General features: G+C 44.7%; 4 protein-coding genes across 9 annotated transcripts; 2 read left to right on the top strand and 2 right to left on the bottom strand.

The window, feature by feature from the left end:
- Window positions 1–1,189: 1,189 nt before the first annotated feature.
- LOC136487930 (non-specific lipid transfer protein GPI-anchored 2-like) lies at window positions 1,190–1,905 on the bottom strand. The gene is made up of 2 exons (XM_066485017.1): window positions 1,350–1,905; window positions 1,190–1,242 (listed from the first exon to the last, which is right to left on the bottom strand). Exons 1-2 carry the CDS (start codon window positions 1,903–1,905, stop codon window positions 1,190–1,192), a joined length of 609 nt encoding a protein of 202 aa, XP_066341114.1.
- A 3,169-nt stretch (window positions 1,906–5,074) lies between these two features.
- On the top strand, window positions 5,075–11,441 carry LOC136486169 (stress response protein nst1-like). Of its 5 annotated transcripts, none has more exons than XR_010766693.1 (4): window positions 5,075–6,757; window positions 6,886–7,811; window positions 9,708–9,966; window positions 11,031–11,124. XR_010766693.1 is itself a non-coding variant. In XM_066482973.1 (3 exons), exons 1-3 carry the CDS (start codon window positions 5,429–5,431, stop codon window positions 11,203–11,205), a joined length of 2,430 nt encoding a protein of 809 aa, XP_066339070.1. In that variant the 5' UTR covers window positions 5,075–5,428; the 3' UTR covers window positions 11,206–11,441. The 5 variants fall into 5 exon arrangements, 2 of the variants coding, with proteins under 2 accessions (XP_066339070.1, XP_066339071.1); XR_010766694.1 differs by lacking the exon at window positions 11,031–11,124 and adding an exon at window positions 10,073–10,930 and having other exon boundaries at window positions 9,708–9,904; XR_010766691.1 differs by lacking the exon at window positions 11,031–11,124 and adding an exon at window positions 10,073–10,930.
- A 3,935-nt stretch (window positions 11,442–15,376) lies between these two features.
- On the top strand, window positions 15,377–19,688 carry LOC136486168 (uncharacterized). Of its 2 annotated transcripts, XR_010766690.1 has the most exons (4): window positions 15,377–15,929; window positions 16,864–17,133; window positions 17,311–17,532; window positions 19,202–19,688. XR_010766690.1 is itself a non-coding variant. In XM_066482972.1 (2 exons), the coding sequence occupies exons 1-2, from the start codon at window positions 15,771–15,773 to the stop codon at window positions 16,978–16,980; spliced, it is 276 nt and encodes a 91-aa protein (XP_066339069.1). In that variant the 5' UTR covers window positions 15,377–15,770; the 3' UTR covers window positions 16,981–17,248. The 2 variants fall into 2 exon arrangements, 1 of the variants encoding a protein (XP_066339069.1); XM_066482972.1 differs by lacking the exons at window positions 17,311–17,532; window positions 19,202–19,688 and having other exon boundaries at window positions 16,864–17,248.
- A 678-nt stretch (window positions 19,689–20,366) lies between these two features.
- LOC136486167 (CBL-interacting protein kinase 15-like) lies at window positions 20,367–23,064 on the bottom strand. The gene is made up of 2 exons (XM_066482971.1): window positions 22,928–23,064; window positions 20,367–22,126 (listed from the first exon to the last, which is right to left on the bottom strand). The coding sequence occupies exon 2, from the start codon at window positions 21,819–21,821 to the stop codon at window positions 20,487–20,489; it is 1,335 nt and encodes a 444-aa protein (XP_066339068.1). The 5' UTR covers window positions 21,822–22,126; window positions 22,928–23,064; the 3' UTR covers window positions 20,367–20,486.
- Between the last annotated feature and the right edge of the window lie 2,478 nt (window positions 23,065–25,542).

Raw genomic sequence — 25,542 nt, 5'->3', positions numbered from 1 at the left:
GGAGGATGCTTTGAAAGCCTCTGCTGTTTTCTTGTTTTTATTTTTGTGGGAGAGTGAGTCTCTATTCTGACAAAGGAGAGGGGAGAGAGCACTTGTATCTGTAGAGAAGCTAGTCCTATGTTTCACGTTATACACTAGTATGTTTGCAGTTATAGTTCAGTTTGGGTATGAACTATCCTAGTTTATATGATAGTTACTAGTATAATTTTAGCCTTTTTTATTTTTGTAATAAAGCCAGTTAAGAGCTATCTGAGTCACATATATCAGATTTTCTATAATTTCTCTTTTCTAGATCCGTTTCTTATATGACAATATTATATGGTTGCTGAATCTCTTTTTTTTTTTAAAAAAAATAGAGCTAGCTAAGCTTCAAATAGTCGGACATTATTTTAGTATAGAATGTGATTACTTTATATTATATGATCCGTATACGCATTTGCATACGTATTAACCATCGGAGGCAACAAATACACGTGAAATCAAATCAGCAAAAGCATATACACGTTGCGAGGGGATTGGTGGGAGAGGGATTAGCAAAACCAATCCACGCGTGGGTCTGATCACTCGTGGACGAGTTCCACGGGCAGCCAAACGAAGCCTAAATGTATTATCAATGCATTTTTTCACGAACCGGCGCCAGCTGTGCCAATTTCTATCATTGCATATTTTAAGATTAACTTAATAAGCTACTTTGATATGCTAGATGTTGATTCATTCTCCTGTGAATTTGGTCAAATTTAAACGCAATTTGATTTGGGACAAAACTGAAACAACGATGACGTACGGCAGCAGTGAGGGTCCTGGTAGAAGTGGGCTCACCGACGGCGGAGGTGGGCGACGAGCAGAAAGAGAAAGACCGACGGCGGCACCTTCCCCATTCCCACGCCGTCGACTTGAAACAAGACCTTGGGATTGAGATACCACGAGAAAACGAACTCAGGAGCATAATAGTCTTTGTATTGAGATAGTACAACTTACTGGCTAGTGGATCCAAACAGGGTTGGACTAATCACTACTCAGCCAATCACTAGTCCTCCTAGTCCACCAAAGGTGGTGTTTGGTTCATTTCAGGAAGTGGTAACGTTAATATAAATGGATCACCCTGCTATCGGTTTCAGTTCACAAAAATCCAATTTTGTTTGGTTAGCTCCAGCGGATCAGTAGCCTTGGCGAGGCGCCCGCCGCAGGTTCAGTGCAGAACGCCTGCTGAAGTGAGGTTGGCGATGGTCGGCATACGCTCTCCTGCAGCCATTCACCCATTCAATGTCAGTGTCATCAATGCCAGCGAGTTCAAACTGTTCAAAACATAGGGCGACAGAGGAGAGAGATGAAGGGAAAGCACCGCGCACCGAAGCAGATTGGGATGGTCTGCGGAGGGAGCGCCAGGCCGCATGCCACCGGCAGGTACAGCATGCGGACAGGGTCGACGGGCTCGGGGAGGACGGCATTGACATCGCCGTGGATGATTGGGCAGAGGCACCGGAGCCTCTGCCGCCCAGCGACCGGCGCTGCAGCTCTGGCGCTCGAGAGGAACGCAGCCAGCCCGTTGCAGCAACTGGACTGCGGCGTCGGAGGAGGACCCGCGCCCCCCGTCAGGAACGTCCCGCAGGGCGCCAGCCCCGACGAGGCCGTGACGCAGTTCACGGGCGCTGGCACAGGCGCCGGTGGAGACGGCGGTGGGGGCAGGATGGGCGCCGACGACGAGGACCCGCCGCCTGGAACGGCCAAAAACGGCCCCGGCACTATGTTGCATAGGTCGCAACATGAGCACGGCTCCGGCGTTGGCGCCGGAGGTGTTAGGACTGGAGGGGTGGGAACGACCGCGGAGCTGAGCGCGTCTTCTTGGGAGGCCACCGCAATGGTAGTGATGGCCAGCACCGCGAGAAGGATGCGAGCTTGCGACATTGTCTTTGGGTGTTCAGAGCGGATAAGGATGAAAACGGTCGAACTCGGTCGAAAAACTCCTCAACCGTTTTCTACTTTTACATTTGAAATACGAAAGCGAAAGCAAAAGCGGACAAGCCGGACACGAAAACGAACACGAACTTACGGAATATCTAGAATTTCGAAAACGAACCAATTCGAGCGGAATTATGTCGAACACGGTCGGTATGCGAAAATTCAATACGAAATACCGACCTACAGTGCATAGCATTAAACAAGTGCACGGCCAAATACATAAAGTTCACAAGTAACAAGTGCATGACCTAGTTCAAGTGCATAGCATTAAACAAGTGCATGACCAAATACATAATAAGAGAGATGAGGCTGGGCGCCGTCTATAAGAGAGGGCAGCTAGCCACCAGTAGAAAGAACACAGCTGCGTGGTGAGCAGCCTGTAATTGGGCTGTATGACCTGTGCAGTTGGCCAAATTCGGTTTAAACCGAATTTTGAATTCGGAATATTTCAAATTAAAAGTAGAAAAGTAGAAAACGGTCGAAAAATGTATAAACCGTTTTCTACTTTTACATTCGAAATACGAAACATCTCAAATGCGAAAGCGAAAACGATAAAGTCGAACAAGAAAATACGGATTCGGTCGGATTAAATATAGAAAACGATGCGGTTCGGTTCGGGATATTTCCGTTCCGTTTTCATCCTTAAGAGCGGATGCTGAAGCTGAATTGGGTGTGCTTCCATAAGAGTCGTGCGTTTTATAGGCGTGGCAGCACACAGAAAGGCTGCGGCCTGAACTGACACCAAAGAATTTGGTTGAGGGGTGAAAGAATGCGGAGCGGTGAGCCGTCAGGGAACTCAAAGAAGTGAGGAGGAAGACGAAGATTGTGAGCGGCGCGCCCGAAAAACCTTTTCTTAAACGGGCCAGACGGCCAGGCTGCGTGCCACATGAAAACCGTGGGCCCAACAGATGGTACCTCCACCCAGAATTCTGCAAGATCAGGGCCTCCATACTTTTAAGTAGAAAGGGAGCTGAGCCATCTTCTACACGAGTTGAGGCTGGAGACATCCCCTGATGACAGGGTTTGTGCTTTCGCCAAGAACGACAACAAGCTGGCGGCTGATTTCATTTACAAGCAGGCGTCCATCAGGGGCGAGCAACAGCTGCCTTCCTTCGACTTTGTCTGGCGCAATTTTGCCCCACCACGAGTGAAGTTCTTCGCCTCGCTTCTAGTTCAGAACAGGATCCAGTGCAAGGCAAATTTAGCAAAGATGGGGCTGCTGTCGGATGCAACTTTGTGACTTGTGCAAATGACAAAAAAAGATGCGGATCAGGGTGTTCCTTCGCCTGCAGGTTCTGGAACAAGATAGGGTGGTGGCCAAATGCAATCGTCGCCGTCGACAACCTGTGGACAGGGATGAAAACGGTACGGATATTTTCCGACCGTATTCGAAACCAAATCCGTTTAGAGGGGTTGGGATCTGTCCATATCCGAGTCCGGATATCCAACATCCGATACCGTATCCGTATCCGAATACTCAAATCACATATTTATGATGTCGATATCCAATCATATCCTATCCGACATAGTTGACACTATCCGTATTCGAATCCGAATCCGGACAGAAATATGAAAACAAATGTAATATTGGTGATATCCGTCCGTATCCGATCCGTTTTCATCCCTACCTGTGGACGACCAGTGTGCCGGGACGAGTGCCCAAGGAAGCGGCCTTAAGTTTCCTCCTCTTGTGCTGTTGGGAGCTATGGAAACACTGACATGATGTTGTTTTCAGAGGGTTGACGCCAAGCGTGGAGAGACTAGTGGTCACCTGCAAAGCCACGGCCACCCTATGGCAATGTCGACTTCCCAGAAGCTCCGTCGCCTTAGCTAATTTCTGGAGTTCCATTCGCCGATGTAATTGCTCCCCCCATCTCTGTGATTTCCCTTGTAATTGTGGTGCCAAGCCAAACTTTTGGGGCATTTGCCCCGTCACCCACCAGAATTTTCTGGAATCTGTGGTAATATAATCATGTGAGCATCGTTCGTCTCCCCATTGCATTTAAAAAAAAATTAACTTTTATGGCGTACGCATCACAAAATGGGGGCTCAATGCTATACAAAATATGTTACTTGGTCTTATTTTCTCATGGTGATGTACGCCTATATGGATCCACCATGAAAATTTTCATGGTGTTCGGCTGGTAAGAATTTCAGCTAGTTTTGACTGATTCAATAGTGTTCTGTGAGAGAGAATAAGCTAAAACAAGCCAAGACTATACAAGCCGAACAAGCCGACTCCCAAATGTTCGATTTCCAACACCTAAGTCTAGATACATCTGTAGGTAAAGCCCCTTGCAACAAATGTCCATTTAAACATGTCCTATATGTGAGCTACTCCCTCCATCCTAAATTATAAATTATTTTAACTTTGTTAGGGAGTAAAAGCATCTTAAATTTGATCAAATTTATATAATTGTAGTAACATTTGTGACACCAAATAAGTATCACTAGATTCTTCATTAACTATATTTTCATAGTGTACATATTTGATGTTATAATAAATCTTTATAATTCTCTATAATTTTGGTCAAATTTGAGAGACTTTGACTCTAATAAAATTAGAATGACTTATAATTTGGAACGACATGAGTATTTATCTATATCCAAACATGGCCTGCATTTGAGTTTTTTTTTATCTCTACCTATATGTCTAGGTTATTTTTTTAGAACTGTTCAAGTTAAGCTACCATTCAGGATAAAGTCATGTTTATCGTTTTCAGTCACTTTAGGCCTTGTTTGGTTTTCATAAGTCAGGTGATTTATTAAGTCAGGTGACTGAAAACCAGTGACTTATAAGTCATGCCTGTTTGATTGTAGATGACTTATAAGCTCATTAAAGGTGTGGGGCCCATGCGAAAAAGGGTGACTTATAAGTTTTAAGCAGGGGTGAACCAACTTAAAACTTATAAGTAGGGATGACTTATAAGTTGGTGGTGTTTGGCAAAATAAGTCACTTTTTCTACTTTTTAACTTATAAATAGATGACTTATTTGGAACCAAACAGGGCCTTAATGTCAAAGCTAAAATTCTATAACTGTAGCTTTACTCTCAAACTGCTTATGGCTTTTCCTCGAAGGAAGGAAAAAGAAAAGAAATTAGAAAGAAAAAAAAATGGCGTGGTGGCTTTACCTGGTTTTCTCACGGCCACGGCTTGCTGCTTCGTCTCCCTTCCGTCGCCGACCGAGGAGAGGGAAGAAAGGGATTGGAAAAGCTAGGGTTTTCGCCATGGCCATCGCCCACCTCCACCTCCCCTTTCTCGAATCCATTCTCCCCACGCTCTCCTCCTAGCTGCCGCATCTCGCATCGCCGCAAAAAAAGGGCCCGCCCGCTTCGATTCCGCTCCCCCATTCGAGGGTTTCCCTCCCCTTCCCCCAAATCGAATCGCAGCATTACCCGCCCTTCAAGGCTTCGACGGCGCTGGCGATCCAGCAGGGGGCTTGCGCAGCGGAGGCGGCCGGATAACCCAATGTGTATGCTCTGCGCCGTGCAGCGCTGGTCGCGGCGCGTCGCCACCATGCTCCCGTGGCTCGTCGTCCCGCTCATCGCCATCTGGGCCGCCACCCAGCTGCTCCTCCCGGCCGCCTACCGCTTCGAGGTCACCTCCTCGCGGCTCGCCTGCGTCTCCATGCTCCTCCTCACCCTCTTCTGGTACGAGATCCTCCTCCCGCGGCTCTCCCTCTGGCGCGCCCGCCGCTCCGCGCGCCTCCGCGAGGAGCGCCGCGCGCACGCGCTCGAGCTCCACAAGCTCCGCAAGACCGCCACCCGACGCTGCCGCAACTGCAGCAACTCCTACAGGGACCAGAACCCCGGCGGCGGCAAGTTCATGTGCTCCTACTGCGGCCACGTCTCCAAGCGCCCCGTGCTCGACCTTAATTCGGCCGGGAAGGCCCCCTCCAGGTGGCCTTGCGCTCAGGATTGTGGAGACTGGCTCGACCTGCGCTGCTCCTCCGGCGCCAGTACCTCCTTCTGGGGGTTCTCATGGCACCTGCTGTTGCCATTTTTCACAGCAACAGTGAGGTGGCCATTGAGGAAGATATTCAGATTTACATCGTCAGGGGACGGTGAGGGCTTGGGCCCAGATGGTAAAAGGTTGGCAAAGGGAGGGGAGAATGGGGGAAAAACTGAGGAGAGCAGGGTCGAGAAGGCGAGGAGGAAGGCAGAGGAGAAGAGGCTGGTGAGGCTGGAGAGGGAAATGCTGGAGGAGGAAGAAAGGAAGCAGCGGGAAGAGATGGCAAAGCTGGTGGAGGAACGTAGGAGGCTGAGGGATGAGAAAGCTGAGGCCGAGGAGCGGTCCAAAAGTGCTACCCCTGTTGGGGAGAAGGATGCTAGGAGGGAGGCAGAGAGGCGGCGCCAGGAGAGGAGGAAGAAAGAGGACAAAGGGTCAAGCAAGAGTAATTCAGATTGTGAGGACATTGATAGACGATTGGGCCGAGAAGGCGACAGGAAGCGAGCCTTCGACAGAAAGATTGACTCTGGCAGACGTGAGGGTTACAAGCCTCATTACTTTGAAGCTAACAATCGTAGTAATAAGACAGTGGAGAGCAGAGCAAAGTACTTTGGCCGTATGACGGGTGGTTTCTTATCTTCGTCAAGAGGGTTTGGCGGTGGTTCCTTCTTTGGCAGAAGTGCTCAGGCCCCTGCTCCTCAAGTTAACAAGGTTAGCAGACCCGTAGTTCCTGCAACTGACCAGGGTGATGCGGCCAAAAGAGATGTCCAGCATGCAGCCAGGCAAGCTGCAGCCAAATCCGCTTCAGCTGGGGAAACCAGAAATTCATGGACTAATTTTAATCGACCTGTGAGTAACAAGGGCATTGCTACTTTAATGACAAATCTGGTTGTCAGAACCAATTGCATTAGTTGTTTTTAGTTTTTACTTGAATTTCCATCTTAAATCTTCCACCTTTTGTATTTTGCTATATGCAGGTTAGTCCAAATGTGCAGGCAGCCCCTACCAGCTTTAAAAAGTCATGGCATCAGCTGTTTAGTCGTTCAGCATCAGTCTCCCCTTGTCCTGATGCTACAACTTCAGCTCGTGATATGAATCGGAAGCCAGAACCAAATGGAGCGCAAATAAGCAATGCTCATACATTTCTCTCTCAGTATCCTCCTCTGGACAGCAAGCCAAGTTCGAGCCAGTCCATGCAATTTCCAGGTTTTCCACCGGTTAATGGAGTACCTCCCAATAAGCCACTACCTCATTTTCCTGCTGGACATAAGCCTTTCTATGATGATGCAGAATCTGCTGTATTTGAAGATTCAGAACAGTTTGAGGACCCATGCTATGATCCAGATGCAATCGCATTGCTTGGGCCAGTTTCAGAGTCTTTAGATAACTTCCCTCCAGACTTGGATTGTGGTTTCATCTCGAGTGATGTCGCCAAGAAATCACATGGGAGGCCTTCACCAATTGAGTCGCCTCTCTCTAGATCTCGTATGGTTGAAGAAAAGCCTGTCAAGCCCCTGCACTTATTAGTTGCAAAACGGCCTGGTGGTCCTATTCAGCCTGAGGCTAGCAGTGAGCAAGGCACATGGCAAATGTGGAGCACGCCATTGGTTCATGAAAGTTTAGGTCTGCAAGGCCCTCAGAGTCAGTGGCCTCGACAGACAAATCAATTAAACTATAGTGCCAATCTTTTCAATGACGGAACAAAAGGCCCCCTGGGTACTGGTTTGAATGGCACTGATCCTTGGCTGCAGAAAGCTCCTTTCCAGCAATTGCCACCTGATACACCAAGCCTGTTCCTTCCACATGAAATACCAGGGAAATTACGCAATGACTTGGTTTTTGGGTCTCCAAATAAATCAGCACGTGAACACCCCTTTGGACCACCTGGTCCTTCTTGGCCCAAGTAAGTACTTTCCTATCCCCTTTTATTTTCAGAAAATTTGCTGCAACAAAGGCTTTCATGACCACTGAACATATAATTTTAACTTGAGCTAGAAACCTAGTATAATAACTCATTATAGAATAGTTGTTGGCCTTCCCCAGATGTTGACAACTGCTAGTTTCATGCTATTGTGTGAGTCATTCGAGTTTTCCAGTTAACTGCTTAGTATAGTTCCATGCATCAATCCATTTAAGCACCAAATTATTGACATTTTTTTATGATAATCATTTGACGACATCTGCTTAAATTTGCATGAACATAGTTACACGAGTGAAGTCTCCAAGTGTGATTGTGGATTACTCCGTACTTCAACGAGTACATTTTTATGTACGGAAATTAGAGACCGTTGAAAAGCATAGTGAATTATCGTGGTATTTAGCATTGCTGAGTTTTTAATTGATACTCGTCTTTATTGTTGAACCCATTGAGTGTGATGCTGAGTGTGTATGGATCATCCTTTCTTCTTTGAAAGATTCAAGGCAGCAGTGCTCTTTATTCTCTCCAATCATTAGGTGGGAGTTCTCTGTGGATCTTATTTATGAGAATGACGTGTAATCTGGGGCAGGGCAGTGGTGCTTCTATATATATTTTTTTTTGCATATGTTTCATGAGTTAGTCACGCCAATTTTGGTCTTTGCAGTCACTATGTGTCCACCTAGATGTTAGGCAACACCATCCTGCTTACTGCTTAATTGCCACATACTCTACCCAGAGTGTCTGCCTAATCCTAGTTAGTCTCTCTAGTGACTAAAGCTTTTTGGAACACTTAATCGGACATGTGCGTTTCTGATATTTCGCACTTTCATGGATCATGGTTCATTGATGTTATGGCGTTAAGTGGTCTACTCTGCTCGTGAATGACGATGAATTGACAAACTGCCATAATGAATAAGCTAGCTTGGATATGTCTGGTCATTTTGCATGATTCGTTCCACTGTTCGTGATTGTTGAACCTTAATACTAAATGTGTCGCCAGTCAAGATATGTTACAACAATGGCACGGTTGACCAATGATTTAACCATGGGTTTCTCTCAGCCCAGCTAGAAATTATGTGCTAAGTAAATACCTTTTTCTTAAGGCAGTTCAGAGGCAAATTCATTGCTAGGTCTAAATTGATTAGAAAGAAGGGTACAGAAACCGAGGAGAGATGGGTAGTTGTCATCATGAATTGTCGGATTATTAGCCAATGTTTTTATCCCTGGTCTTGATGATGTGCTCCTCACATTTAGTGTATTAGATTTTGTGGTCTGGTCAAGATTTGTTTTAGTAACTTTTATTTTCAATAGCTCAGGGGTACTCAAACATCTGATTTCTGATAACTGCCCAGGTTCTGTGTTTACAATGAGAAGAAGTTTTGGAGGGGATAAGCAGACTAAACACTTGATTTTATAGGATGCTTCCTGCAACATCATGGTCTTCTACGTTCATATCATCCATTGTTTGCATTGATTTTTTGTATTTTTAAATAGTGTGGGCTGCTGCTTTTGAGACATAATTAGAGGCTAGACTTAGATGGTGCAAAATCAGAACTTGCCGCAGGCTAAGCTGTTCTGTTGCAGGCAGTTTGATGAGATACGTATAGGTTGATAGCGAGTGTTCTAGTTTCATTTTTATGTCTAAGGTTGGGATGGTCTTATGTCCAAGAAATGCAATTAGATGAGCTGGAGATTGAATGAAATTCGGCTGATGCCAAAAGTCCAAAATGGATGATTAAATATTTGCTATGGGTTGTGGGGTTGTGCAAGGCCACAATCCTTGAACATATGAATGCATGTCTTTTTTATAAGAGCAACTGTTGAGCTAACATTTTTTGTTCTCTGAAATATGTAGTTTGATAGCATTGAACTTCTGCACAGGTGGTTGGATTCTTGGAAATGCTGTTCATCAGTGGTGTTTGGTTACTGCATCCTGTTTGACCTTGCTGTTAATTATTGGGCGTAGCTTTAATTGTTACTTCTGAAGGGCGGGCCTAGTGCAAGCGGTAGAGTCTTACCGCCTGTGACCGGAAGGTCCTGGGTTCGAGTCGCGGTCTCCTCACATTGCACAGGCGAGGGTAAGGCTTGCCACTGACACCCTTCCCCAGACCCCGCACAGAGCGGGAGCTCTCTGCACTGGGTACGCCCTTTTTTTAGTTTTAATTGTTATTTCTATTAGACATACGATGAACATTTTTTGCAAAGGTGGTAACTGTTACCTTTTTTTGTTTGCATGGTTGGGGCAGGCTCCTCGCATTGCGGTTGCGGTAGAGTCTTACTGCCTGTGACCGGAAGGTCCCGGGTTCGAGTCGCGGTCTCCTCGCATTGCACAGGCGAGGGTAAGGCTTGCCACTGACACCCTTCCCCAGACCCCGCACAGATCGGGAGCTCTCTGCACTGGGTACGCCCTTTATGGTTGGGGCAGGCTCCTTCATACTTGGAAAGCATATGTAAAGGTGCTGTGATGAAAGAGCAGGCAGCCTAGTCCATGTGCGATGAAAGTTTTAGTCCAGTTAGGATACAACTAGAGTTCCCGGAGGATTCAAAGACAAGGCCCAATGGGGTGTTCAGTCTTATCCCATGGCGATGTCTCTAGGAGGAGAGACATCCACACAATTTACGCAAGTGGGCTGCTACCCACAGAAATTTGGCTCAAGGGAACGTGGAAATTGGGTTATCAGTTTTCTTAGCATGACTAGTTCATTTGAGTCATTTTTTAATACTCAGGTAGTATGACAGACCATCTGGTTCCTACTTCCTACAGGCCAGAAGCACTTTTTTTTTTGACAACACAGGCCAGAAGCACTTGACCTATCAACAGGCTCCAAGCTGATGGAAACTTAGCATACAAGATTCGATTGTTTTTGTGTTGGACTTGGTCTATTGGCGTTTGAATTTGCTTGTTTCAAGTTTACAAGACTTGTACCCTGGAAGCTGTTGGCTTGAAATTGAGTTCATTTGGTCTGCATGGCACTGGGTGCCTGAAATCTTTTACTTTTACCATGGGTTGTGCCCTTTGGGTGTTGTCTGCATGACACAGCTTGGTTTCTGTTTTAGGCCTGACAAAACATTTGAACTATCCATGTCTTATTTGATTTCATGTTTTTTTGGTTAGTATTATCATCATACGTACATTCATACTACCATCGTTGATAAAGTGAAATGCTGGATCTGACGACTCTGTTGGGGTTATTATGTATGCAGGGGGGAGCTGTCGCTGAATGGAGCCCAGGAAGGTGGTGGCCATTTTTCATTGCCGTCCAGCGCACCAGTCAGTGGCGGAGGAGGCTTATTTTGCTCGACAAGTCCTGATGTCCAGTCCTCCGTGTGGTCTTTCAACGAAAAAGAGACAGCGCAGCAGGGACAAACCTTGTTATAGAAGGGAATGGAGGGTGTCTGAGCCAAAACTTCCTTGCCTCCCCTCTGAGTGTTGCAGGGGGTTACTTAGCGAGGAGATAAGGCTCTCCCTGTTCATTGACCCAAAAAAGATATGGGGTCATTTTGTTTAGTAGCACTCTCACCTGACCTGTTAACATGCGCCACACCGCCACCTGATGCATTGCATCAGGTGAAACTTACTTTCACCTGATGTGTTGGCACTTCTCGTCGTATGAACTCTGGGATTCAGTGAAAAATGGGCATGGGGACTTGCCCTGCACAGGTGCGCTGATGTCTTGGGTCGCCGCTAACACTGGCACAGCTCCCTTTGGCAATGCGCAATAGCGCGTGCCTATATGTGACTGATTTGTTTGAAGGTGGTTGTTCGGCTGTACTAATATATATGTAGGTCGTTCTGTGCAAGTGGTAGTGGATAGCAGCATACCATGAAGGGCTCGCTCGTATACACCCTGACGATTGGGTGGGGATTCCAATCTGAACAAACCTGTAGGTGGAAGATATTTGGTACACGATGGGAGAAGAGAAGATGGTGCTTGTTAGTATCCAGTAATATTTAGGAATCATCTTGTTTTGGTGATGCTGGGATCAGCATATGTTTCCACTTTTTTTTTCTGAGAATAGCAGGGCAAGGCAGGATGGTGTTATCTGATGGGTGCAGCGGCCATGCAAGTGGTTTGGTTCAGCAGTCGGTAGTCTTTACTCTTTACTGTACTGGGCAGTGGCAAACTGGCAACTACCCAGGCCACCACTAGCAGCAACCACCGAACTTTGCGGTGCTGTGTTGCGAAACATGCGTGTGCCGTTTGTCGTGCGCGTGCTGCTTCGGCGGCCTTGCATGCCACCGCAAATGTAACGAACGAAGCTCAACTATTCTTGTTCTTGGAAACGAAAGACGCCGATTGGATCTGGAGGGAGGGAGGGGAGGAAGAAAAAACCGCGTCCGTTCCCTGCACCGCTGCGTTGCTTTTGACTTTTTTTTTTTAAATGCATCACATGTATTAACATCTATGCAAAGGCAAATCGTCAGATACAATATCCATTATATAGGCCATTTGTCTTATAATATATACTTTGGGGCTTGTCTTTTCAGTCAGAATAATGTTTTTTTCTCACAACAAATCAGCCAGAACAATGTTTTCGCTTTTTTTTTCAGCGAAGCGAACGGAGCCATACGATGGAACTTCTCATGTAAATACATGAGCCAGGATCTAAAACATAAGCACCGTGGATGGCTAAACAGTCAGCTATCTTATTACAGCTTCTATTACACAATGAGACATTACAAAAAAGAAAACTCTGATTGCATCATGTCTCGAATATTGAACACCAAAGCCCCAATGCTACTTCGATCTATATTGTTGACTTGAGGGCCGTTGCCAGAACCATGGCATCTGCTTCTAAAATGATTTGCGACATACCTAACTGAGCTGCATGAATAATGCTCTTATAGGCCGCAATTGCCTCAGCATGTAAGGCCGATGAAGCATGCCGAATATTCCCAGCCCCAGCTGCCAATCGCCCTGTTCGCTTGGCTTATAAGCCGTATTTTTTCAGCCAACGAATAATATTTTTCTTTCACAACAAATCAACCAACAATACTTTCAGCCATGGCTTATCAGCCAAACGAACAGGGCAAAATATCTCTCCATTCATATTTCTCACCACAAAATCCCATCCTCCAGATCTTTTATCTAGGTCAAAAGAACCATCTGAGTTGATTTTATAAATGTTCTCTGGGGGAGGTGTCCAGGAGCCTTAAGCTACAGATTTTACCCTCTCTTTAGTCTCACGTAGCTTTTCGAATTGCATGAGAAAGAAAGAAACAGATCCACTAATTTCAGTTGCTGTTGGCATCCTCCCATCATCAATGGCCTTATTTCCGCCGACCACCATCTTCAAAGAAAAACAAACACTATTAATTGTATATTATTCTATAGCATCCAGATCTTATTAATGACTTCTAAACCGGATTGGCAGCTTACCAATTCAGATCTGATGTCTTCCATATTCAGGAAGCGCCAGCACATTTTTGTAAATTTACATTTAAAGAAGATGTGCCCACAGTCCTCGTCCAATCTTCTACAAACAGGACAGATAGTATCCAATTTCACCCCACGTCTGGCCAAATTTCTTCTGACAGGGAGGCTGTTATGTGCTAAACACCATACAAACATTTTAACTTTATTAGGGACTTTGAGTTGCCAAATCTTGATCCATTGAAAATCCTTCTCACCTCCATTTGCACTTACAGAACTAGAAGCATCCTGTCCTATCTGAGCATCTCTTCTCGCCACAGCAAGTTTATAAGCTGATTTGACTAAAAATAGCCCTTTTGCATCAAAATGCCAAGCAAGCCAATCCTCCGTATGTTCATTAATAGTAGGAATTCGTAATATCTCATCAGCATCTTGTGGCCAAAATATATCACGTATTAGTTGCTCATCCCATTCTCCTGTTGTTGGATCTATAAGCTCTAACTCTTGTCAGCACACAGGACCTCCTAGGTGTTGCTGGTTTTCTTGTTGAGCCTTTGGGCAGCCATGAGTCTTCCCATATCTTCACTTTCTCTCCATTCCCAATTCGCCATATAACTCCTTTCAAAAGTTCAGCCCCTTTCAAAATGCTTCTCCAAGAATATGAAATCCCATCCCGAGGAGCACAATGGAGACTATCTGAATTTGGAAAATATCTTGCCTTTAGCACTTGGCCACAAAGGGTGTTAGGGCTTGTAAGCAATCTCCATGCTTGCCTGCTGAGCATTGCTAAATTAAAAAGATGTAGATCACGAAAACCTAAACCACCATTCTTCTTGGATCTTGTTAATTTTTCCCAACTCAGCCAATGAATTTTGTTTGTTTTGTCTTGCTGGCACCACCAATATCTTGCATTAATCATACTGAGATCATCACAAAAACCTTTTGTAAGGTCAAAACATGACATCGCATAAGTGGGAATAGATTGCGCTACCAGCTTTTGATAGAAGTTTTTCCTGCCAACCCTGAATCCTGCTCCAAACCTTCTTTTTGATGTATTCAAATACTGCTTTTTTATTTTTTATTTTCCAATTTAGGTTGGTAAACCTAAATAACGTTCACTCATTGCTTCACAATCAATAGAAAGATCAGATTTGATTTGGCTCCTAATTTCTTGACCTGTATTTGGGCTGAACATAATTGATGATTTTTCTCTGTTAATTTTTTGACCAGCAACCTGTTGATACAAATCAAAAATATGTTTAAGTTCTTGTGCATCATTCGCCCTTGCTTTCATCAGTATCAAGGAATCATAAGCAAAGAATAGATGGTTTACTCTTGGTGCACGTCGGACAAATCTTAATGCCTTCAATCTTGCCCCTTTGCTCAGCTTTTTGCAACATTGCTGATAGGCCTTCTGCACATAAAATAAATAAATAAGGGGACAACGGATCACCCTGTCTTAAACCTCTTTGAGGAAAAATACGATGGGTATAACCTTCATTAACTTTGATTTTATAAGTAACTGAGGTAACATAATTCATAATAAGCCGAACCCATCTTATATTAAAGCCCATCCGAATCAAAATATTTTCTAAGAAAGCCCATTCCACCTGTCATACGCTTTGCTCCTATCTAATTTGATTGCAACCAGCCCCTCTTTACCTTTCTTTTTATCGTTTAAATAATGTGTTAACTCATAAGATAAAATGACGTTTTTTTTTATTGGGTACAACTTTGAACGTACACACACTCCACGTTCACATCATACGCACAACACACGTGCGTATCTAAATACACGCAAAGAAGAGATTGAAAGACTCTTTAGGGTCTAGTGCGCGAAAAATGCGTAGTACTATCGAACGCATACACGTATGTGTACCCTAATTTGTCTGAAAAAATTCCAAAAGGAAAAAGGACGTTGCTTTTGACTTGGACAGACAACAACAGACGTGCTGACAGTCGGAACCCAAACACAACCCAAGGCAAATCCGGCGTTCGCTGCTGCTGCGTCGGTGTCGTGCCTGCACGCCTGGAGAAGCTTCCATCCGCCGACAGGTGGGCCTGCAGAGACGGCGTCAACCACCGCGTTCCTCGGCGCCTCCACAGCCAAGTGGGCCCCGCCAGGCTTCGCGCATGACTGACGGTGACGGCCCGACCGACGGGCGGACCTGTCTGTCCTGTCCTCCCTCTTCTTCGTGGTTCCACTCTTCCTCTTCCTCCCAACCTCTCCTCGTCGCACGAACAAATCCGTTCCCGACCCGTCCGTCCTCCTCCGGCTTCTTCCTCCCGCCCGCTCCGCTCCTGCCTCTTGCCTCTGCCGGGATCCTATTGCAGCCTCACCGGTTGCCCTTTCTTTCTTTCTACCCACCTGCCCCGCGTGGCACAATTTCTTCCGCTTCCGGTCCGGATCATTTTAGGGGAGGGAGGGAGGGAGGGGTCAAAATAAATTCCTGCAAGTGAAGGACGAAGGAGACGGGAGGGCGCGAGGGGACTAATCCACCCACACCAGCACCCAATCCAGCCGCCGCCGCCGCCTTTGCTGATCCATTTCCTTGTGCTCTGTTCAGAGATGTGCCCGCTGCGGGTGATCCTCATCTTCCTCTCCGCCACCGTCGCCGGCTTCTTCCTCGTCCGGGGGCTCAACGCCGACCCCGCCGACCAGTTCGACGCCGACGCCGACGCCGACGGCAAGGCCTCCCCCAGGGCACCCGTGCCCCTCCATTCCAAGGTAACGCGTGTCACCCTGTCTTGCCTATCTCCTACCCTCCAGCCCGCTATTCTTAGCTTCTTACCTGCTGCTGCGCCGCCGCTCACGAATTCGTGCTTGGAAAACTAGGATAACGGTATCATTAGCATTCAGCAAATTCCTTTAGATTAATGAATTTCAGGCTCAATTGAACCACTCAGTCATCGCTAATATGCCAAGGATATACAATACGCTAGTCCTGCAAGAAAAAAAAAATATTGCACAAAGTAGTACCTTGTTAGCACGCTTACAAGTTACATTTGCCCAACTTAAAAAACAATCTATTGTACACCGGAACATTTGCCACTAGAGCTTCAAACATTTGCCATCTTGTGACGTTCACAGAGTACCTTGTTAGTAAGCATACATTTTGTCAACCTTTTCTGTTCAAAAGAAATAAGATAGCAGCTGCTCAACTTAAAACAAACAAACAAATAATGCTACTATGAGACGTCGGAAATGCCTTCCATTTATTATAGCTACCACGAGTTCAGGTGAAAAAAAAAATCGTGCCACTTCATTTAGCAAGAGGCTTGGTAGCCTTGAAACTCACTAGAGCTTCAAACATTTGTCATCTTGCCCAGCACTCCCACAGTCCTCTGCTCAAACAAAAGATCATGCTTTAAACTTTTGGGATCTAGCATCTCAATTTGGTTACAAAACTAACTCAAGTAGAAACATGATCTGAGTGGACTCAAGTGATTAAACAGTTGCATCTTGCACATGAAAACGCATATGAAGTTACGTAAGATATAACACTAAACCCCTGCACAATCGATGATCGAACTATTGCTTGGTTCAAATTTGAAACCATCGGCTCTTTGTTTCCCTTGTGTGCAATTCTGAAAGATACAAAATTGTGCCTTTAATAACAATTGGTCCAGAATCTTAAGGACTGTTTTCTGCATGAATCTAGGTTGGATCAGCAGTGAAAACCGGATTCTGGACTATGGTAGACATGGCAAGTGGGCGGTACCTCTGGCGCACCCTTGTTGCACAACCGGCAAAATTGGAATCTGATAAGGCCCGGTGACAGAATGTTCATAACTTATTTTGTATTTTGCTGATTGAGTGTCAACAGAGGCGGCGAAGATTGGCACTATCCTGCTGTCCTTACATGTGTGTGCTAATGTATACTACGGTGGCAAATGTAACATAGATGGGGATTGATTATATATATGCTAAGGTAAATGTGCAGAATTGTTGGTGTTTCAGCCTTGTGTACTATGGTAACTGTAAGTGGGTGCATTGCTGGGACTATGGAATTTGGACATGACATTTTTTGGCTAAAGTTCGCATTATTTTTATGTTCAACTTAAACCATGCTTATCAGTGCCTGAATATGAGACTTGAATGTGGGCAGCTGAAATCTGGAAATTTCATCGGCTGTGTTCGCTTGTGCTGGCTGATATTGTTGGACTGCAAATCTGCAACTTTCTGTTGTTGAAGTGATGTTCTGTTGGCGGTATCTACCTTCCAACAAGCGTTCAGCTTTCGTACCGTTCTTGTGATCTTCCTGTTGGGCTTCTGGTAATCGTGATGCTGCTTGAAAAGCAAGAAGGCTCATCATTGTAGCATGTTACCGGTGAGTTGTTACCTATTAATCTGGTCTGGTAAACTGTTATGTTGGATTAGTGTCACCCCTGTTAACAACACCAATTCCATTGCTGTAGTAGTCTGAGATGTTTTCTTGATGAGAAGAGATGGAATTAGCCTGATTGCCTGAAGATGGTAGTCAGTATTCAGCGTTCAGTAGCATCTCTGTTAACCCTTGATAGAGGAAAACTTTTCTCAGTATACTAACCTTGACGAAATCACAAACAAAAGCCACACTGTAGTAATTAACCTGGATACAACTCATCAGAAATATCATGGTTTACAATAGACAACTTGTACAATGAAGTGTTGCAATTTTGTACATTATTCTTTGTATCTGAAGACTCATGATCACAATCAATTTTGCATCCATGCAATTTTGCATCCATAGCCTCATGTTTAATAACTATATGCATATAAATACCTGCATAAAAAGCAAGTGAAGGTGGCAAAAGCAAACCGTAATGGTTGGCAGACGCAGAGCAGAGTGACAAAAGTAAAAATGAAACGGTTGGCACAACAGACCGAGTTGGAGTTGGGTTCAACAGAACAGAAAAGACTGAAGCGGTAGTTCAGCAACCACCGCTGCTGAAGCGTGCTACATTCATTCCCTCTGGGGCCTTGTTTAGATCACCTCCAAATTTAAGTTTTTTCACTTTCTCTCTATCACATCAATTTTTGGACACATGCATAGAGCATTAAATGTAGGTAAAAAAAATAACTAATTACACAGTTTGGTTGTAAATCACGAAACGAATCTTTTGAGCCTAGTTAGTCCATGATCGGACAAAGTTTGTCAAATACAAACGAAACGTGCTACAGTGTCCAGATTGCAAAAATTTGCAATCTAAACATGGCCTGGATAACATGAGCAGAAGACAATTGTAAATGTCAGCGATTGTTTTTTTCCCACTCCACTCCACGCCATCTGTAGCATCTTAAGGGCTTGTTTGGATGCACATGTATCCACCTCAATCTATATGTGTTGCAGTGGGTTAAGATGGAATTTAGTTTGAATTCCACCTAAACCCACTTCAGGACACATGGATTGAGGTCGATACTCTACTGAATGATAATTTGGTTTCAATCAGCCTCTCTTAGCATTCAAGATACGTATGTATCAAGCTAGTGAGCGGATAATATTCTTTGGTTGCATAATTTTATGCACCATAAACGTATTATTAGATTTTTTTTTGCTGGTTGGTTACGGATGTGTGAACCATTTGATATTCTGGATGATTAGGTCTCATTCCTCTGTTTTAGGGCTGTAATATGTATAACCTGTTTGACAATACATAGCTCTGAAACTAGACTTTTGGCATGTGGCGTAGATGCCAAGGTCAGTTAATTTCACCGTGACATACAATATCTGAAACTCCAGTTTCACCTTTTGCTACATTTCCAGTACAAAGTTCAATACAAGAAGGTCGTGCAAGCAGTAGCACTCTCTGGAACTCCCACACCAAATTAACAATCATTATGCTCCAATCTATGCATACACAAATGCCACATGGAAGCTAATTAATCAACACTAGTAACTAAGGATTATATTTGATCATTATCTGCTCATAGAAATTTTTCAACTGCACTTGGTGCCGCATGTTTACCAGCTGTCAGTTGCTGTCAATCGGCTTGACTTCTTTGCCTCTTGCCGACAGGTACAATACAACAGCTGTGCAGATGAGCGAGCAAAGCCATAGAAAAAAGGAAAAACGATGAACAACTCAACTTTGTATGCTGAAAGCAGGAAAGATTTATCTATATCATCACTTTAACACTTTTGTCTCTTGTTTGTGGGGAACTGGAGATACATCGCATCAACAGCAAAAGCACAGATGTTGAAAATCAGGAGCCCACACAGTTTATCCCATAATTATGCACAACTTGGCATAGCGGCGATTGGTTGTCTAAAACTAATCGGATTGGATCGACGCTTGACCCACTTGGGAAGTCATTCCGGTGGTTGATTAGGAATGTGAAAAACGAGCTAGTGGATCTATCTCCCATTTTATGGAGAAGATTTTTTGGTTGATTAAGAATGTGAAAAACGAGCTAGTGGATCTATCCTTAGTCCCATTTGATGGAAACGAGTTCTTTGTTAGTGCAAGTGGACTAGTGGAGTCCAAACATTGCCTGAAGAGTGTGGAGTACATTTTACCTTGATTTCTTTGTCAGACTGTTTCTTTTAGCTACTTTAAAATGAAAGTGGTACCTCTACTTCATTCTTTGTCTAACTCGGACTTTTCCAAGTTACCTCTATTTATGAATATGGAGACTGACCAAGTGGCAAAGAGTTACTAGCTCATTCCCCACTTGAAAAGCTAATCTACTGGCAGTAAACTGAGATACAGAGCACAGCACCATCCGGTTTACATGCAAAATATTTTCTTTAAAATTTTGGTTGACAAACTCTGAGAGAAGAAATGAGAGCCTAATAAGAACAAAGATCGGTTCTTTAGATTTAGTGGGTTCAATCAATTTTAATCTCAAACATAATAAATAAAAGAGAACATATAGAGTATTCTTGAAGCAATGGCAAATCACTATTGGAAGTTCTTTCTGCTGTTATTATGTGCTGGAATGGCTAAAATCAAGTGATTCCATATGCAAGTGATGAGGTGCATATCTCTTGCAAATGTTTGGCACATTTCACCAAAAGAAACTATTAGAGAAGTATACATGAAAGCTCAACCTTTTTTAAAGGATCAAACACAATTATTTCATTATTGATAGGGACAACCATTACACATTACAGGACAGAAACAGTTTTCAGAATGGAACGACTGGACAACTCAGCCTCTCAACAATTATTGCGCAACGGAATGGTTCACAGAGACAAAGAATGCAATTACTAAAAAAGAACACATACACATGTCGAACAGAATCACTCTGAGCTGAAAAATCTAACAAATTTTGGGAACAAAACTGAGACATCCAAAGGTACTACTCCTTTTGCTGTCGATCATCTCCATGCCTGGCCCAGACTATGGCCTTCAGTGCTGGCCGGATGTCCTCTTCCAACAGTTTCTGGTACTCAAGTGAGTCACCGCCTGTTTGTTTCATCTCAATCAGATGGTAGGATTCTGTGATCTCAAATATTTCTGTGTCAAACTGAAGAACACCATTCCTTCCCTCCTTCCTCCCTTGAATCTTGATTACACCATTATCCTTCTTCCTTATCCTGAGATTCAGTGCTTTTGCAACATCTTCAAGCTTCGAGATGATGGCTGTGGCAGGCTTATCAGAAGTGAATCGTGTCTCCTTTTTGCACTCCTTTTTGATAAATAGACCAGAGAGGTCAAATCCTGTGGAGAAAGATATGATTTCAAAGGCATTTAAGTTTGTGACAGCCAGGGGCTTCACATCTTCATGAACATTTTTCTTGCGCCTCATAGCAAGTGCTGGAGCAGCATTTGTGGTGTCATTCTCACTTGGATTTTTCTCCTTTACTGTATGGGTCTCCCCAGGACCTTTTCGGAACCAGGTAGACACTTTTATCTTCTGGACTGAAATTCTTGTGTTTGGGTTGGGGTCCAGGATCTTGTACAACAGCTTCTTAAGTTTGTGTGAAAACCAACTGGGGCACCTGAAATCACCATTCTGTATCTTACGATACATCTCCATCAAGTTTGGGCCTTTGAAAGGAAGATAACCAGCAACAAGTACAAATAGAACAACCCCACAAGACCAGATGTCTGACTTTGCACCATCATAGCCTGTCTTGCTGATCACCTCTGGAGCTACATATGCTGGAGTTCCACAGGTGGTGTGGAGCAAGCCATCTTGCCTCTTCGACTCTGAAAGTGCGCTCAGACCGAAATCTGAGACCTTCAGGTTCTCATTCTCATCCAACAGCAGGTTCTCAGGCTTCAAGTCCCGGTGATACACACCTCGGCTGTGGCAGTAATCCACTGCACTAATGAGCTGCTGGAAGTACTTGTGTGCAATGGCCTCTGTGAGCTTGCCACTCTTCTCAATCTTGTCAAAGAGCTCGCCACCTTTCACATACTCCATGACGAAGTAGATCTTGTTTCGTGTCGCCATGACCTCATGAAGCTCAACAATGTTCTTATGAGCCACCAACCGCATTGTTGTGATCTCCCGCCTTATCTGCTCCGAAAGCCCGACCTTGAGCACTTTGTCCTTGTCCATCATCTTAATAGCAACACTATGGTTGGACTCAAGGTTCCTTGCATAGTGCACCTTGCCAAATGTGCCTTTCCCCAGCAGCCTCCCCAACTCATACCGCTTCATCAAAATCTTTCCTTTCGATTCCATATCTTTTCTTTCTTCAAAAGTATAAATCACTGGGCTACACTTTTGGCTGCCAATCAGGTGGACTGCACAAAGAGTTAGCCATCCTCCCCCATGTCATGATCCATGATGGTGAACAGTATTCTTATGGCTTGGTCGTGTCGCAGTCTGAGCGTCGTAGAATTGATGCAGGTCAGATCATCAAGAGTTGAGCAGATCAGCAGCCCTTGCGGAGCAGCAAGGTCCTTGATGGTGCAACAGGAATCTCTTCTATGAAAGCACATCTTTCAGCATTCCCTGAGGCTTTAACTTCTTGTGATTTCTGTTATCTGCTCAAGAGAAAAGAAACATTAGATTCAGCAACGAATGGATCAGGATATGCACAAAAGCTAACACTTTTTTGCTACCTAGGTACTGTAAGTAAGGACTAACCGACTAATAAGAACCAAATAAATGCTTCACAGTTCACACAGAATGAAAAAAAAGACTTACTGTACTAAAGCAAACACGCTATGTGTGTATTAGTAAGACAATATACAATGTTCCCTGCTGGAATGAGTAAGAAGATTCCAAATAGCGGGGAACTAATAAGATAAAACAGAGGTACACAGAACGGGAGCTTTCTGCACTGGGTGCGCCCTTTTTTAAGGTACTCTGCTTAAGAAACAAGGCCTCCATAGTGAGGCATATCACATTATCACCAGCACATCTGCATATGGCATTCTAAAAAGAGTAAAGCCATCCATGGCAACCGTGACAAGATGCCAACTTTCAGAGTTCATCTATTCCACATCTGACAAGAACTTTGCTCAGACTTCAGGGGAAGCAAGTGGCGACGAAATTCTTCATCAGGGGGCAATAACCCAGCAAAAACCTCGCCTTTATTTACAAACCTAAACGCCTAGACGCCGTAAGACTGCACTGCACAGGAGACCAAGAACAGGCTTCCTAATTCTACACGGATTACCAGGGGTTCGCTAGATTCCTTGGACAACCAATGCCATTGGCCTGCAATCTACAGCGATTGCTAGCATACAGAGCGGCGGCGGCGGCGTCGAACTAGTATACTGAAATCTGAAACTGCAATGGGAGGCAGGGCAGGGAGACGGATGGACGGTTGCTCTGCTCACCTTGCGACGGCGCGGCCGCGGACGGACGGACGGTCGGAGAGGGAGAGGAGACTGCGGGGGAGGCGACAAGATCAGAGCTTTGCACGTTTTGGTAGACTATGCTGCTGCTGCTGCCTGAGTTCCTCTCGTAGGGAGGGGAGGGGGAGGATGCGATGCGGGGACAATGAGGAGAGGAGGCGCCTCTTATACCAGGGGAGGAGGAGCAGGGGTGAACAGGGTTAGCCGGCCTAACCGCGTGGCTGATTTGACGGTAATGACCCTGGATGGCTGCAGCTGGGAGCTGGCAGAGCTGTCTCCGGCGCCGCGTTTCCTGCGCACCGCATCACAACACCACACGACCGGATATGCTTGCTACCGCTGCCGTGATTGTTTGGGATTGGCAGGCGGGACCAACCAACTTGGTTAGGGCAGCTTCACAGACGCTGCAACCTGCAATGCAACTTTGTTATAAAAAGAAAAAAAAACTGCAATGCAACAGCTGCTGGCCACCTCCATCTGGCCATCTCTCCAATTCCATTTTTTCTTCTCCGTCCAACGTTTAAGTGCTCGCTCAGTTTCTTTTTGAAGCGCCCTTCTCGCATGTTGACGAGTTAAACATACTTAACTTTAAAAGACAGGGTTATAGGGCGACTGGTTGCGCATTGGGGAATAGCGCAACCCGCGCGGTTCATCTTCCACCTCACGCGCCCACCTTCGCCTTCGTCACCCACTGTCCCTAGTTAGCGGCTGTGCCCCCACCTCCCGCCCCCGCCCTCCTCCTCACCCACACCCACGCCGCCGCCCCGCCACCGTCCCGCTGCGGCGTGGTAGGGTTCGCCGCGCACCCGTGGCGGCCTCCTTCTTCCCTCCCCCCTTCCACCATGGCGAGCTCCGCCCATGGCACCCCCGCCCCAACTTGGCCCGGCTGCCTCCGCCAACGCCAGGGCCCCTAAACCGCCCTACCGCCGTCCCCAGCGCCTGGCCGACCTGCCTCCCCCGAGCCCCTTCTCTTCTAAGCCCACCGGAGTTGAGGAAGAAGAAGATGGCCTGCCTCTCCGGAACCGTAGCGCCTTCTTCCTCTCCTGGCAAGGGCGCGGGCGCAAGTGGTGGAGTGTGGGGGAGGGGGCGGCGGAGGAAAGGCGCACGGAGGAAGAAGAAGCGGGGAAGAGACCGCGACGTGAGGAGGAAGACGGGTCGCGTGCTCAGGTCACGCACGACCCGTCACTTAACAAACTTTGTGTTAACTTTAACCAGATATATACAAGGCATTACTAATATTTATGATGTGTAATACTCCGTCCGGTCTATTTTATCTGGCGCACACGCATATCAAGATTCAAACTTTAAAAACTTTGATCAATAATTAGAATAATAATTTTTAACTATTATAGTACAAACTTTATATGATTATATTTGTAAGGAATTATACTATCCAATGATTATAAGTTTATAAGCATAAATAATATAATATAAAGCAAATAAATGGTCAAAGTGTAATTTAGAAGACCGTGTCATTCTAACTTGCGCCAGATAAAATGGAACGGAGGAAGAAACTATTATTAGAGATCAATGATTAAATACATTTCTATAATATATATTTTTTTTATAAATGTTACTAGTAGTTTTTATAAATGTAGTTAAAATTTTAAAAAAATGTTTAACATGAAAATCTAGACACTAAAAAAGGGACGGATGGACAGATGGAGTATAATAAATAAATGGCTGATGTGAGGATCTCATCCTTTTGCTGAGTCAGGTAGGGACTAGGGAGGCAGGGCAGCATGTTCCATGGACCATGGACCTTGGAATTGATTGGACCACTCTCCAGATGATTCATACCTACGTGGCGCATGGATCTTGTGTGGTGGCGATTCAGTAACCTTGTTTGTTTGGAATAGTACTAGTTAATTAGTAGGCATTGTGGGATCCTCATTAGTTTCAACATCATCTGGTCTAGGCAGTTGGCACGGAGACAAACCATGGTGCGTATATAAAAGCTAAAATATTTCTTTACTTATTTTGTTGGAATAACCTTGGTTTATTATGTACTCCCTCCATTTCAAATTTTAAATCGTTCTTGTATTTTTAGATATACAATTTTTACAATACCCTGCTATATTCTAAATTATAAGTTATTTTAACTTTTCTCAGATGTATAGCAAAAGATGTTATGACTTAAAGATATCTAAGGCTCTGTGTTTGGATCCTTGAAATTGAATTCATTCTAATAATTATAATTTAGACACATATTAATTAAGCTAATATGGTTGTATATAGAATATATTTGTATATTATTGTTAGCTATGCAAGAGAGATGCTTATATGTTGCATTTCTACTATAGGGAAACGAGTTGAAGAGTGTGCTATAAGTTGTAGATTAGAAACATAGTATGGTGATCTATAGAATCGATTTTCATCTCCCACCCTATGAATTTGAGATAGGTTTATATGTGAACTTTGGAAAATTGTGGAATCTAAAATTACAAGCCAAATAACGTACATAATCTATTAAGTATATTTCAATTTCTATTTCTCTAAAATGAAGTGATCCAAAACGGCCCCCGAGAGATATTAATGTCATCCATTGAGTTACTTCTAAATTAAGAATTCAAAAGCTGAAAAACACATCTTTTATT

This window comes from Miscanthus floridulus, chromosome 10 (genome assembly GCF_019320115.1).
Source record: "Miscanthus floridulus cultivar M001 chromosome 10, ASM1932011v1, whole genome shotgun sequence".
In the NCBI taxonomy this organism is placed as follows: domain Eukaryota; kingdom Viridiplantae; phylum Streptophyta; class Magnoliopsida; order Poales; family Poaceae; genus Miscanthus; species Miscanthus floridulus.
The sequence above is the reverse complement of the archived record's forward strand: the minus strand, read 5'-3'. Positions and strand labels throughout refer to the sequence as shown.

Bases quoted from the DNA above. Each gene is read 5' to 3' on its own strand.
- LOC136487930 (XM_066485017.1), bottom strand. From the start codon at position 1,905: ATGTCGCAAGCTCGCATCCTTCTCGCGGTGCTGGCCATCACTACCATT. The intron at 1,243-1,349 runs GTGCGCGGTGCT...GAATGGCTGCAG, and splicing joins GACCATCCCAATCTGCTTCG to GAGAGCGTATGCCGACCATC.
- LOC136486169 (XM_066482973.1), top strand. From the start codon at position 5,429: ATGTGTATGCTCTGCGCCGTGCAGCGCTGGTCGCGGCGCGTCGCCACC. The intron at 6,758-6,885 runs GTGAGTAACAAG...TGCTATATGCAG, and splicing joins GGACTAATTTTAATCGACCT to GTTAGTCCAAATGTGCAGGC. The intron at 7,812-11,030 runs GTAAGTACTTTC...TTATGTATGCAG, and splicing joins CCTGGTCCTTCTTGGCCCAA to GGGGGAGCTGTCGCTGAATG.
- LOC136486167 (XM_066482971.1), bottom strand. From the start codon at position 21,821: ATGGAATCGAAAGGAAAGATTTTGATGAAGCGGTATGAGTTGGGGAGG.
- LOC136486168 (XM_066482972.1), top strand. From the start codon at position 15,771: ATGTGCCCGCTGCGGGTGATCCTCATCTTCCTCTCCGCCACCGTCGCC. The intron at 15,930-16,863 runs GTAACGCGTGTC...GCATGAATCTAG, and splicing joins CCGTGCCCCTCCATTCCAAG to GTTGGATCAGCAGTGAAAAC.